This window comes from Ascaphus truei, chromosome 14 (assembly GCF_040206685.1).
Source record: "Ascaphus truei isolate aAscTru1 chromosome 14, aAscTru1.hap1, whole genome shotgun sequence".
Classification (NCBI taxonomy): Eukaryota; Metazoa; Chordata; class Amphibia; order Anura; family Ascaphidae; genus Ascaphus; species Ascaphus truei.
Genome location: NC_134496.1, coordinates 7,372,767 through 7,387,503, shown reverse-complemented (window position 1 = coordinate 7,387,503; position 14,737 = coordinate 7,372,767). Strand labels below are relative to the sequence as shown.

The 14,737-nt window shown below is 47.1% G+C and overlaps 1 protein-coding gene across 3 annotated transcripts in view; it reads left to right on the top strand.

The window, feature by feature from the left end:
- The window catches only part of WDR33 (WD repeat domain 33), a 66,886-nt gene extending 56,466 nt beyond the window's left edge, over positions 1 to 10,420 (top strand). For 2 of the 3 annotated variants that reach the window (XM_075569638.1, XM_075569636.1), the window contains exons 17-22: positions 867 to 981; positions 1,383 to 1,800; positions 4,333 to 4,496; positions 4,585 to 4,680; positions 5,104 to 5,310; positions 9,057 to 10,420. In XM_075569638.1, the coding sequence (XP_075425753.1) occupies positions 867 to 981; positions 1,383 to 1,800; positions 4,333 to 4,496; positions 4,585 to 4,680; positions 5,104 to 5,310; positions 9,057 to 9,268 (1,212 nt within the window). In that variant the 3' untranslated portion in view covers positions 9,269 to 10,420. The remainder of the gene's footprint in view (positions 1 to 866; positions 982 to 1,382; positions 1,801 to 4,332; positions 4,497 to 4,584; positions 4,681 to 5,103; positions 5,311 to 9,056) is intronic. The other variant, XM_075569637.1, reaches the window with a different exon arrangement.
- The last annotated feature ends 4,317 nt before the right edge of the window (positions 10,421 to 14,737 follow it).

Below are 14,737 nucleotides of genomic sequence, written 5' to 3'. Positions count from 1 at the left end.
AGCGGGAAATCTTGCCTCTGTATTTGTTAAAACAACTTATGAATGCAACAGGCTTCTTTAGAAAGATTCAATCCCCTCTGTAGTAAAATGTTCACACATTTGCTTTTTGTGTAACAATGATTCTTTGTTTCAATAGTTTTTGATTGGTATAAAAAAGATGATGTCACTTACATTTAATCGATAAATCGCACCACTGCCATAAATTCACTCTGGTCCTCGAAGACATATCCAGGCTACTCCCCAACATTTTGAGTATTCTCTTGTTTTTCTTCTGGTTGGAAAAACATTGCTTATTGTTTAAAATATATATATTTTTTTTAAAGTGCATATACAAGTTATGAACAAGACCTCAAGATATCAATGACATTTCAATGACGTTTAGCTCGATAGATGGCAGGAAGATACCATGTTGTAACTAAATTATCTAGAATAAATACTACCAACACTGAGGATACATCACTGTTAAAGAAACTGCCTCAAATCAAAACGTTCAAGTGTAACTTCAAAACCCCAACCTACTTTTACCAAATGGTCCCATCACACGCAGAGTCAAGTGACCTCACAGGAGGTGACCGTTGGACTGCAGAGAGTTGCAGAACACTGAACATGACGGCACCCAGAGCAAAACCAGGGATTTAATCTAGCAGGATTATTTGACCTTTCTTGATTTATTTAATGCACAAGGTTCTTTGTCTTATATAAAAATGTAATTAGTTTTTTTCTCATGCGTTTAATTGGGGTGCAGCCAGCCATTGAAGTGCATTGCTGACGTACTGTTTTAGATTGGAGACTGTAAAGAGTCTTGTTCCTGATTTGAAGTCTTGTTGATGAACCTCAGTTTTCTCATTACTTTTCTTCCCCTGCAGGGTGGGAAAGGCCAGGGCCCCCCTCCTCTGATCCCTGGTCTAGGAGGGCCGCAGGCGTCACAAGGACGCATCCCACCATTGAGCCAAGGTCTTCAAGGGCCGAGTCCCAACAAAGGTACATTCTGATAGTGCTTCCTGAAGGTACTCTTCTCAGGCTTTTAGTGGAAGGCTGGGGATATAACCTTGTCATACATATAAACATGCATAGGTGTATTTATTTTGTTTTTCATACTTCTAAACACAGATGTGTATAGATATACACACAAATAACCTTTTACACAAATATAAGTATATATTTTGGTCTGTCCTACATACAAACATAGGTTGCAGTATAGTAAATGCATACTTGAATAGCAGTTATGTTCTAATATAGCATTATTTTTGCAATGTGGTATATGATGTTCTTACGCTGTAATACTCAGCCCATACTTTTGTGAAGCAGGAGTAATAATGTTCAGATGACAAGTATACAGTACCCCGCCTCTAATCCTTCAGTAATGCACTTTCTTCCCCCAGGTGACATCCGCGGGCCCCCAAACCACCAGTTAGGGTCACAGCCGGAGCGGAGACGCGAGCCAAGCCCTGAGCGGGGCCCATTCCGGGGCGGGCAGGAGTGGAGTGACTCCCGAGATAACAGGGGGCCTCCTGAAAGACGGGGCTCTCACTCTGACACGCATGAGCGGGCAGAGGATTACCACCCGGATGACAAGTTTGGGCAGCGGATACGGGAGTTTGATGGTAGAGGCGCCGGCCCCCCATCACAGGACGAGAAGTGGAGGCGTGGAGGAGCCTCCCCACAGTTCCCCCCTAACCACAGAGAGCTCCCGGACAGAGAGAACAGGGGGTCCAATCGCTGGGAAGGAAGGAGACACTCAGAAGAGAGGTATCCCAGAGACACAGAGGATGTAAGGTTTCGCGGACAAAGGGACGAAAGGTGAGGACAGCTGCAGTGTCCAGATTACGATTTGTGTGAAAACTGCTAAAACAAGAAGAGAGAAAAAAACATGTCCGTAGAGTTCAACTGATGTTTATATTGATCCTGAGGAAGGCAAACAAAAACCCTAGTGAAATATTAGCCAATTATGTCTGATAAGAGAGGTAAATTCCTTCCTGACCGTAATGACCATTGGATTACTCACTGGATCAACGTCTTTCCTATGTTTAACGTATTTGGTATATCCATGTATACCTTTCCTTTCTAAAATGAGGTCTAACCTTTTCTTAGATATTTCCTGAATCTGCCATCAGTCTCCATCATAGTAAATGCCAAATGTTTGAACTATCCTTACCGTAAAGAGCCCTTGTCGCTGGTGAGATCTATTTTCCTCTATACTCCAGGGATGCCCCCATGTCATTTGGGATGAAAAGTTCCCCTGGAAGGTTCCCTGTATTGACCTTGAATATATTTGTAAATAGTTATCATATCTTCTATTTCAACTGATCAAACAGCATGTAAGAGATGAGCCGTTTCCAACATGCTGACTGGTGTAGATATTCCAATATACCAGGTTCAAAGAAGGAAGAAACTGGTTGATATTATGGTGGCAGCTTACAAAGCTGACATCGTAGCCATAATTTTTGTAGTAGTAGAAAAGTAGAACCATCTGTGGACAATAGGAATAGGTGGGTTGGGTTTTTTGCCAAGATAAGATTTAAAAGTCTTAGTCAAACAATTCTGTTTGTGCTTTGGAGAAAGGGGAAAGATGTCACTGATGGCCAAAGTTACCCAGGAAGAGAGATGGTCATTTCTGTGAAGCCGTTTCTCTGGCAGTGTTGCCATTACCAGTCACATTCAGTGTCTCATATACATGGTTATTGCTAGAGAGTAGGTGTATGTATTTTTGTCTTGAGTCCTATTTCTGACATGGTGTAATGCAAAGATTCTGGATTCGGCCAATAACTTGCGCGCTCTGAGTCAGTAAACAGTCTTAGAGATGTAATCAAAAAGGCATTTTACTTAGCTTCGATTTATGTTCTCAGTTACAGCTTGCACAGCTTAAAAGCATACAACAGAAAAAACGCTCCAAACACCCGGGGAAGCCCCAATCAGTCTAGTCTGATGTTGAGAGAGTTAGGGGAATTCTTGGCCGGGGCACCTGCACGGTCTGTGGAGAAGCTTCTGGCCCTATCCCCAACCTAGGCTTTTATTTATAGCATATTTTGTGTTAGCCTTCATCCAATCAGTGCTAAGTGTTGTAGCAAAATGCATACATAAACTGAGTCACACTACCTTTGCAGTAAACAACTCTATAAATGGTAAACCTGACAGAGAGAGAGAGCTCTGCTAACTCAAAGCGTGATATGGTCTTTCTAAAGCGCGGAGTACACTTTGGGTGGTATATACATAAACACATACATACAATACCCCCTACATTTTTTTTTTTTTTTCCAACTTTCTGTTTATTATTTTCAAGTATAAGTCATGCCAACATATTACATTACATTGACCTGGTGGACAGACTCATCATCAGACATACCACATTTAACAGACAGGGGGAAGGGAAGACGACAGGACATAGACAGGTAGAGGGGTAAGGGGAGGGGGGGAGGGAGGGGGGTCGAGAAGGCTCTCCCATTCGCTTCCTGGATCTCTCTGTCGGACGGTCACCACCGGCCCTTGGTGTTGTGGCTCTCCCGCATATTGGGGTTTAGAAGCGTCAGCTGAGACCTAGCTCCCTATAGGGGGGGGCCTACTGTTAGTCCTCTGTGTTTGTCCTGTCGCCTTGTCTGTGCATCCAAGGAGAACTCATTTTGTCCTATTAAAGCCAGATGGTGGCATTGCTCAGCCCCAGGATATCCGTCTGGGCAAGCCAAGGCAGCCAAACTTTTTGAAATTTTTCGCCAGTATCGTTAACCAGACTCGTTAACTTTTCCATCTGGCATACAAACCAAATTCGATTTCTAATTTTGTCTATTGATGGAATTGCGTTCTGGTTCCACAATGCTGCGGTCTCGCACCGCATAGCTGTTATTTTTTCTTTTTCTACAGCATGGGAACCTTGTGGTCCCCAGGACCCGAACCCTGCTGTTTTGGTTACATAGATTGAAAAAAGCAGTAGCCGTTGAGTTCAACCTATGTCCAATGCAAATGACAGAGATACTCCTCCTATATTGCACTTACAGTACCAGTTGCCGGGCTTCAATCTCCCTCCAGGGGGAAATAAAATTGCTGCCAAATCTCGGGCCAATTGGACGCCCTTTAAAATCCTCTTTAAAAACCAGGGAGTGATATGGGTAACTTCACCGGTAAGTCTCTCGGAAACCATGGGGCGTTTCGTAGCTGAAAATAGAGAGGATCGTTCCCAGAAGACACCTGATTCCATTACTAAAAAAAAAAACAATACGTAAGGAGGAATTGCTGCCTTATATGATTCTTAGCCTAGCATCTAAAGGACTTCCTCGGGTGTGTCTTAGCAAGGGTTTGGGAGCAGTCTGCCCTTCTGATGGCACGTTTTCTTCTCGTTAGTTTCCGCAGAGGAGGTCCGCAGAGACACGAGGAGCGTGGCTCCCGGGGGAGGGAGAGATTCCCCAATTCTGAGGAATTTGGCCCCGATGAGAACTTCGACCCGAAGGATGAATCCATGAGAGGGCGAGATGGGGGCAGGGGGCGTGGGCGCGGACCCCAAAGAGGTGAGACTTTTGGCCCCCGCTTCCCACTTTAAGGGGGTAGGGTGAGATAGTAAGACCGGCTCTGATATTCTCTGTATGTGTTGTCTAGCAGAAGGAAGGAAGGGGCTCCTCCCCACCCCAGAACAGTTCTCTGGTTCTGACCGTGGGCCTAACCACCAATCCCGAGATGCAGGGAGAGATACTGGTAAGTAGTTACCTCCCTGTGGGTCCGGTCTTGTGCCCCGTCCACCATACGGACAACTCCTGGGACTGTGCTTACATTCAGACTTTTCCCTTGCATCACTCCAATCACCTGTGCACCGTTCTGTTCTCTCAGCACTTCTGCTGCCCAAGGTCACACACTGCGATTTGAAATGGGTTCAACCAATTCAAAGGCAGTTACGTTGCCAGTAAGCTTCTTCTTCTCCTCTTCAATAAGCTGGTTGTCTGTCTCTCTGGTATGTGATTGATGGTTAATATTTTAGCTACATTTGCTTCCCATAGGTTCTGCATCTCTCCCAATGTCACCATTCCTTTCTCAAGTCTTCCCTCGCCTGCCTCATTATCCCTTTCCACATTGTCCTTGAGGCCTTTATACCTTCCTTTCTTTTTGTCCATCTTCTCTCAGGACCTGATCACTTTCAGGACAGCCCTCGTCCAGACGTTCCCACCCCAGATGGTCACTCCCCAGCCAGCAGGGAGCGCTCATCCTCATTGCAGGGGATGGACATGGCTTCCCTGCCACCACGCAAAAGACCCTGGCATGACGGGCCTGGGACCCCCGACCACAGGGACATGGACACACCAGGGGGACCAGCCGAGGAGATTGGTAAAGGTGAGCGAGCATCTGGGAAAGTGTGAATGTGGGATGCAAAGGTTGCGCTTAACCATATACATACATTTAATACCCCTTAAATTTGTCTTGCGTCAAAATAGTCAAGTCGTATGTCTATGCACTGGAGGCACTGCATGTAAGAACCAAATCAGAGACGGAGCTGCTTGCTGCTTTTGCGATCCCAGAATGCCTTGTATAGCACCATACAAGGCATTGTGGGGCGCAACTTTGGCAAGTATAGAGGTTGACAGCTATGCCTCCAGCTCTTCAGCAGCCGTGGTCTCTGCACCCCTGAAGATAGAGCTGCCAATGTATTCCCTTCTCTTCGGATAAAATACTCTCTCCAAATTTGGAAAGGAGTATTTTTACACCACAGGAATTACATTTAACGCAACTTCCCAGCGTGTTTAAAAGGATCTGCCGTCTGGCCTTAGGGCGATGGCCAGGCTATGAATGAAAAGTTGCTGCCGGTGGCGCATTACAGAAGGAAACCATCACCATTGTCCGTATTGGCAGGACTAGGAATGTGTGTAGCCCAGAGTGTGGCTGTTTATAAAATACCAATTAGATGTATGAGCCCGCTTACACCACGTATGTCCTAATAGTATATACAGAAATTCAAGCAGGTGCTCGGGGGATGGTATGGCTGTTTTTACAGAGTTGATCTAAGAAAGATCAGAAAGGTTCCCCCTATTTCTAGCACTCAATGCTGGATAATAATAAACAGACAACAGTGGTCTAACAGATAATTGCTGTAAATCGGTTTATTGACCCAGGAGACCCAGAAAGATCAATGGAAAATAATAAAGTTTTATTTCATTTCATCAAATTAGAAAATTCATATAAAGATTAAAAACATATATGTAACGATAAAAATCCCCATAATAAAGTGACGTATAGAGAGGCTCACCTCTATGGGATTAATTAGATACAGACAACTCTATATTGACATCAAGGTACACCATATTGGTTTCCGCTCAGGAATAGCAGCTTATCTATAATACAATATATCAGTATAAAGGAGTATCAGAGGCTATTGAGGTAACAGGTGTATTGTTAGTATATCCCAAAATAAATATCTTGATATACGTATACCACCCTATACACAGAGTCGCTGTTGCAATATGTTCTCAAATGAAGTTGGTCGCAAACCAATACATGAGTCCCATAATCATCTAATAGACTTGATATTACCTCAAGATAACAACATCCAATGTCACATTCAAAGTTAAACACTGCATGTCCAATGACATAGCAGCTGCAGGGTAGTAATATCCGTTAGTCTAGCCACCTGCAGCATGCACAGGCAATGTGTAAATTCAAGAGGTAGGTATCAGTGATATGGGGGTATTCACATTAGTACACACTGTCCATACATTCTCAGGTTCATATTAGGAAACAGTGGAGTAGAATGTGCAGTTCCAGTGGTAAATCATAGCAGTCTGTCTTTATGAGTATTAGCCCGTCATAGTAGTAAGGTATCTCTAAATTAAAACAAACAAGCTCAATGCCACACTAGAGTTTAGAGATGGAAACCCCAGATCAGTATGAATACAGGAAGATTTCCCAAACACAGATCACTTGCACAAGCATGTACACGCGAAACGTGTGTCGGGATACGTAGGACGCCACGCATGTGACGTCATCTGAAGTGGCGACATCCTCCGGCTCAGGCAGCAATTGGGCTTGTATCGGCGGCTGCTGTTTTTCTCCGCGTATGATCCGCTGTGGTCATTTTTTGCAAACACACACACACCATACTTTTGACAGCCATATCTATTGTGTAAGTGATCTGTGTTTGGGAAATCTTCCTGCATTTACACTGAGCTGGGTTTTCAATCTCTAAACTCTAGTGTGGCATTGAGCTTGTTTGTTTTAATTTAGAGATACCTTACTACTATGACGGGCTGAGAGTTTTAAGCGTGTATATCCAATATGACTCGTGAGATTCTTTTAACGAAGTCGTCTCCCCGCCAATTTGGCGTTACTTTTTTTCTATACCTTTGAACTTCAGATTTTTTGGATCACAGTTGTGGGTTGTTTTGAAATGATTTGAGACACTGTGTCTCCAAACCATTTTCATTGTTCCTCATACGTTCAGATATTATTTTTAATGTTCTAATAGTGCGTCCCACATACTGTGTGCCGCAATCGCATTCAAGTGAATATATAACCCCTTTACTATTACAGGAGATGTTCTTTGATGATAAAGGTTTCACCAGTATGTTTAGATGTAAATTCTAGTGATTGTTTCCTGCTGTTTGGGATTACAGCGACCTGTTTTACAATTCGGGCATCTCGAGAAACCTTTGGATCCTTTATCCAGCAATGTCTCAATTCTTTGTTCTTTCAAGAAACTGGGAACCAGCCGTTTTTAAGTTTGGTGCCCTTGAAAACAATACTCTGGGTTTGTTAGATATAGCAGTTTTGAGGAGATCATCTTTTTTCAGAATATTGCAATATTTTTTTAATAATATTACCTTCACTCCTATAATTAGTGACAAACGCACAAAGGTCTCTTGTTCATTTGATTCTCGACTTTCTTTTCTCTTATAAGTGAGCATGTCCATTCTGTCTGTTCTACTCTTGACATAGCCTTATCTATGATGTTAATGTCATATTTTCTTTCCAGAAATGTTTGTTTTAAAGAATTGGATTGGACTATGTAGTCCTCATTTCTGCTACAATTTATTTTCAAACGCCTACATTTCCCATGCGGGATATTGTTGAGCCATTGTCGGTTATGGCTACTAGTTGCCATTAGGAAGTTATTACAATTGACCTCTTTGAAAAAGGTTTGAGTAATTATTTGGTTATTCACAATTTTGAACTATATTTGATTTTTGCTGTATTTATGGGTGAACTTTAGATTACATTAATTCTTTTTGATTTCTTGTAAGAAATCTTTAAGTTTACCTTCAGGGCCTCGCTAAACGATAATCATGTCATCGATATATTGTTTCCAGAGTACCAGGTTCGACCCATAGGTGGTGTTCGACCAGATGTGGTGATCTTCCCACCAAAACATAAAAAGGTTGGCATAGCTAGGCGCGAACCTGGTACCCATTGTGGTTCCCTGAATTTGGAGATAATACATTCTGGAACGAGGGAGACTATTTATGTTCTAATATGAACTGAATTCCTTTGATGAATCAAATTTGTTCCTCTTCAAAACTTTTCTTACCTCCTAAAGAAACAAATAAGGTTAGTTTGGCATGATCTATCCCTCATACATCCATGCTGAGTATTACTAATAATTTTGTTTTTTCTTTAGGTATTCCTGAATATTATCCCGTATTAAACCATTAAGTAGCTTCCCCACTATTGAAGTCAGGCTTACAGGTCTGGAAATCCCCGGTTGTGATCTAGCTCCCTTTTTAAATATAGGCACCACATCTGCTTTACGCCAATCTTGTGGGACATTCAATGGAGTCCTTGAATATTAAATGTAATGGTTTGGCTATTACTGAGCTTAACTCCTTGAGAACTCTTGGATGTATGCCATCGGGGCCAGGTGCCTTACTTACTTTAATTTTATCAAGCCGCCTATGAACTTCTTCCTCAGTTAACCAATTGTTCATTAATATAGAGGTTGTGCCTGAATATCTCACAGTATAACATTGTAGAGTGAAATTATTCTTTGTATGCACAAACAAATCCACACAGAGACCCCTAAGAGTTATCTGTAGAGACTGGGATGTTTTGGGTGTATTTTAACACACTTCCCATCTCTTTCCTCATGGCAGGCCGCGATAGCTCAGGCCCCCCGCCAAGGCCTCACAAACCAAGCCGCTCCGTCTCACAGGAACGGGAGGAGAACTCCTCTAGGGGAGGCAGAGGATCCGGGAGCTGGGGCCGCGGGGGCTCTGGAACAAACAGCAGCATGAACTCCAACCAGTCCTGGAGGGGAGGCCCCAGGGGGAGCAGCAGCAGCAGCACAGGAGGGAGGAGTCGGTAGAAAAACCCTAAAACAGCCTCAGACCCTCCCTCCTCCCCTATCCCCGAGTCCATATTGGACCAAATGTAATGGAACTGTTAGCGGGGGCTCAGTAAGTATCAGTGCTGAAGAGGACTCCTGTGTTGGTGGCTCTGAGCTTCTATACTTGAGTTGGAGTATTGAAACCATCGTCCATTCATCTTACGAAGACCGAATCCTTCACAGGGAACAAAAAAGAAACATTTTTGTTTTCCTCTTTTCTATTACGTTCTATCCCACTGGTGTTAGTCAAGGTGCCCTCTCCTCCCGGCCTCCTCAACAATGGGGAGGTATAAAAATATCTTTCTATATGTCATGTTTGTCAAGAAATGTTGAGGTGTTTTTTTTGTTTGTTTTTTTTTTGTTTGTATCCAATACCGAATGTAATTTGCGCAAGAAATAACAAAGGAAAAAAAACGAAAAAAAAACACATATAGGTTATTTCACATTCTGTATATGAACGATCCCAATGTATATAGGAAGTTTCCTGGATTTTAGGGCAGGATTTGCAGCCGATGCACCTGAAAATGAACACACTGCGATATAATGCAATGCCGAGTATGACTACTTATTTCCAACCCCAATGTATAAAGTCCTCCCACCCTATGAGCCGCCTTTACTAATACCCTTTAACCCCCTCCAAACACCAATAGAGAAATCTACTGTTGTGTAAAAGTTGCTCCCTTTATTGGGCACACAGAGAACAAGCTTGGGAGGTCTGCCAGGGCTCTGTATGTGTTAGGTGATTACAGTACTGGACAGTAGGTTCCCCATTACACAGCATCAGTGAGTAAAAATACTCATCGCCTTTTCATTACGAAAGCACCAAGAGGGAGATGTCTTGTATTTGCTCTGTAGTTGGGTCACTGCGTGCATCAGATATTACAAAGGATTCTGGGTTATCCATTGACTGAACAAACAAGTTGTCTACTTTTTTCTTTTAACATTTCCACAGGTACTTCTCTGATAAATATGGCATAATGTACATCACAGCAGGATTTACTTGCCATCAGGAAACAACCCTTCAAGGTCCTTTTAAACCCTCCCCCCCCCCCCGTGGGTTTACTTCCTATTAACCAGAGTCCTGTTAACCTAGACCGAAATGCTGAGGTGGAATAAAGTTGAACTCCCTGGCTCCTGTTACACCTTCTTTTCCATTTGTAAGTACTTAGGAACCAGAGTAAGAGAGACTCTAAACAGCACAACCTCAAATGCAACCACTAGATGTCACCAGTGGCACTGGTAGATGAATGATACAATGCAATGCAATGCAATGCAGGGCCGTGCGGAGGGAGATATGCAGGCCTATACAACATTACAATAGGCGGTAAATATAATACAAGGGTTAGTGCCACAGGTTAAGAACATGAGGCTAAAGAGGCCCTTTCCCACAAAGCTTACAATCTACGATATGAAGTCATTCTTGCAAAGAAAAATATATATATTGGTGACACTTTTTTATTATTTGACACTTTTCCATCTAGTTTTACTCCCATAGCTGATGATTCAGGGATTGCGAACCTATAGGTGCGAACCTATAGGAACAGTAAAATTATGCAGTGAAAAATCTAGAAAAAAACATTTATTATGAAGGAGGTGGGATTATTACTTTAAATTTACAGGCAATCCAAATTGGCTATGTCTTGATAATTTTTTTAACATAGGAGTGTAGCAAGGGCTCTCGGAGCTGAACCTCATTAAATTCAGCTCTGGGGACCCCCCTGCTTCCGGAGATAATTATCACCGTAGGGGGTGCCGGTAGCCGCTCCACTTGCCTAGCAGGGATCACGTAATGGGCACTTTTCAAAGCTCCTGCTGACCAATAGGAAGCTGTGACATCATCCAGTGTGACTTTCTATTGGCCCGCCTGACACAGGAGCTTTAAACTTGCAGGAGATACTGTCACCCCCGATGGAGGTCTGTATCTCTGGAAGCAGGGGGTCACTGGAGCTGAAATGAATGGGGTTCAGCCCCGGAGACCCCCTGCTTCAATCCTGTGTAAAAAAAAAAGTGCAAATTGTTCCATTAAAGGGTTGTCATCCCACATAAGTGACACTGCGTCCTGGGACTAACCCCGTGAGATAGTGACACTGCGTCCTGGGACTACCCCGTGAGATAGTGACACCGCGCCCTGGGACTACCCCGTGAGATAGTGACACCGCGCCCTGGGACTACCCCGTGAGATAGTGACACTGCGTCCTGGGACTAACCAATGAGATAGTGACACCGCGTCCTGGGACTACCCCGTGAGATAGTGACACTGCGTCCTGGGACTACCCCGTGAGATAGTGACACCGCGTCCTGGGACTACCCCGTGAGATAGTGACACCGCGTCCTGGGACTACCCCGTGAGATAGTGACACTGCGTCCTGGGACTACCCCGTGAGATAGTGACACCGCGTCCTGGGACTACCCCGTGAGATAGTGACACTGCGTCCTGGGACTACCCCGTGAGATAGTGACACCGCGTCCTGGGACTACCCCGTGAGATAGTGACACCGCGTCCTGGGACTACCCCGTGAGACAGTGACACCGCGTCCTGGGACTACCCCGTGAGATAGTGACACCGCGTCCTGGGACTACCCCGTGAGATAGTGACACCGCGTCCTGGGACTACCCCGTGAGATAGTGACACCGCGTCCTGGGACTACCCCGTGAGATAGTGACACCGCGCCCTGGGACTACCCCGTGAGATAGTGACACCGCGTCCTGGGACTACCCCGTGAGATAGTGACACCGCGTCCTGGGACTACCCCGTGAGATAGTGACACCGCGTCCTGGGACTACCCCGTGAGATAGTGACACTGCGTCCTGGGACTAACCAATGAGATAGTGACACCGCGTCCTGGGACTACCCCGTGAGATAGTGACACCGCGTCCTGGGACTACCCCGTGAGATAGTGACACCGCGTCCTGGGACTACCCCGTGAGATAGTGACACCGCGTCCTGGGACTACCCCGTGAGATAGTGACACCGCGTCCTGGGACTACCACGTGAGATAGTGACACTGCGACCTGGGACTACCCCGTGAGATAGTGACACTGCGTCCTGGGACTAACCAATGAGATAGTGACACCGCGTCCTGGGACTACCCCGTGAGATAGTGACACTGCGACCTGGGACTACCCCGTGAGATAGTGACACCGCGTCCTGGGACTACCCCGTGAGATAGTGACACCGCGTCCTGGGACTACCCCGTGAGATAGTGACACTGCGTCCTGGGACTACCCCGTGAGATAGTGACACCGCGTCCTGGGACTACCCCGTGAGATAGTGACACCGCGTCCTGGGACTACCCCGTGAGATAGTGACACTGCGTCCTGGGACTACCCCGTGAGATAGTGACACCGCGTCCTGGGACTACCCCGTGAGATAGTGACACCGCGCCCTGGGACTACCCCGTGAGATAGTGACACCGCGTCCTGGGACTACCCCGTGAGATAGTGACACCGCGTCTTGGGACTACCCCGTGAGATAGTGACACCGCGTCCTGGGACTACCACGTGAGATAGTGACACTGCGACCTGGGACTACCCCGTGAGATAGTGACACTGCGTCCTGGGACTAACCAATGAGATAGTGACACCGCGTCCTGGGACTAACCCGTGAGATAGTGACACCGCGTCCTGGGACTACCCCGTGAGATAGTGACACCGCGTCCTGGGACTAACCAATGAGATAGTGACACCGCGTCCTGGGACTACCCCGTGAGATAGTGACACCGCGCCCTGGGACTACCCCGTGAGATAGTGACACCGCGTCCTGGGACTACCCCGTGAGATAGTGACACCGCGTCCTGGGACTACCCCGTGAGATAGTGACACCGCGTCCTGGGACTAACCAATGAGATAGTGACACCGCGTCCTGGGACTACCCCGTGAGATAGTGACACCGCGCCCTGGGACTACCCCGTGAGATAGTGACACCGCGTCCTGGGACTACCCCGTGAGATAGTGACACCGCGTCCTGGGACTACCCCGTGAGATAGTGACACCGCGTCCTGGGACTACCCCGTGAGATAGTGACACCGCGTCCTGGGACTACCCCGTGAGATAGTGACACCGCGCCCTGGGACTACCCCGTGAGATAGTGACACCGCGTCCTGGGACTACCCCGTGAGATAGTGACACCGCGTCCTGGGACTACCCCGTGAGATAGTGACACCGCGTCCTGGGACTACCCCGTGAGATAGTGACACCGCGTCCTGGGACTACCCCGTGAGACAGTGACACCGCGTCCTGGGACTACCCCGTGAGATAGTGACACCGCGTCCTGGGACTACCCCGTGAGATAGTGACACCGCGTCCTGGGACTACCCCGTGAGATAGTGACACCGCGACCTGGGACTACCCCGTGAGATAGTGACACCGCGTCCTGGGACTACCCCGTGAGATAGTGACACCGCGTCCTGGGACTACCCCGTGAGATAGTGACACCGCGTCCTGGGACTACCCCGTGAGATAGTGACACCGCGTCCTGGGACTACCCCGTGAGATAGTGACACCGCGTCCTGGGACTACCCCGTGAGATAGTGACACCGCGTCCTGGGACTAACCAATGAGATAGTGACACCGCGTCCTGGGACTACCCCGTGAGATAGTGACACCGCGTCCTGGGACTAACCAATGAGATAGTGACACCGCTTCCTGGGACTACCCCGTGAGATAGTGACACCGCGTCCTGGGACTACCCCGTGAGATAGTGACACTGCGACCTGGGACTACCCCGTGAGATAGTGACACTGCGACCTGGGACTACCCCGTGAGATAGTGACACCGCGTCCTGGGACTAACCAATGAGATAGTGACACCGCGTCCTGGGACTACCCCGTGAGATAGTGACACCGCGTCCTGGGACTACCCCGTGAGACAGTGACACCGCGTCCTGGGACTACCCCGTGAGATAGTGACACCGCGTCCTGGGACTACCACGTGAGATAGTGACACCGCGTCCTGGGACTACCCCGTGAGATAGTGACACCGCGTCCTGGGACTACCCCGTGAGATAGTGACACCGCGTCCTGGGACTACCCCGTGAGATAGTGACACCGCGCCCGGGGACTACCCCGTGAGATAGTGACACCGCGTCCTGGGACTACCCCGTGAGATAGTGACACCGCGTCCTGGGACTACCCCGTGAGATAGTGACACCGCGTCCTGGGACTACCCCGTGAGATAGTGACACTGCGACCTGGGACTACCCCGTGAGATAGTGACACCGCGTCCTGGGACTACCCCGTGAGATAGTGACACCGCGTCCTGGGACTACCCCGTGAGATAGTGACACCGCGTCCTGGGACTACCCCGTGAGATAGTGACACCGCGTCCTGGGACTACCCCGTGAGATAGCGACACCGCGTCCTGGGACTACCCCGTGAGATAGTGACACCGCGTCCTGGGACTACCCCGTGAGATAGTGACACCGCGTCCTGGGACTACCCCGTGAGATAG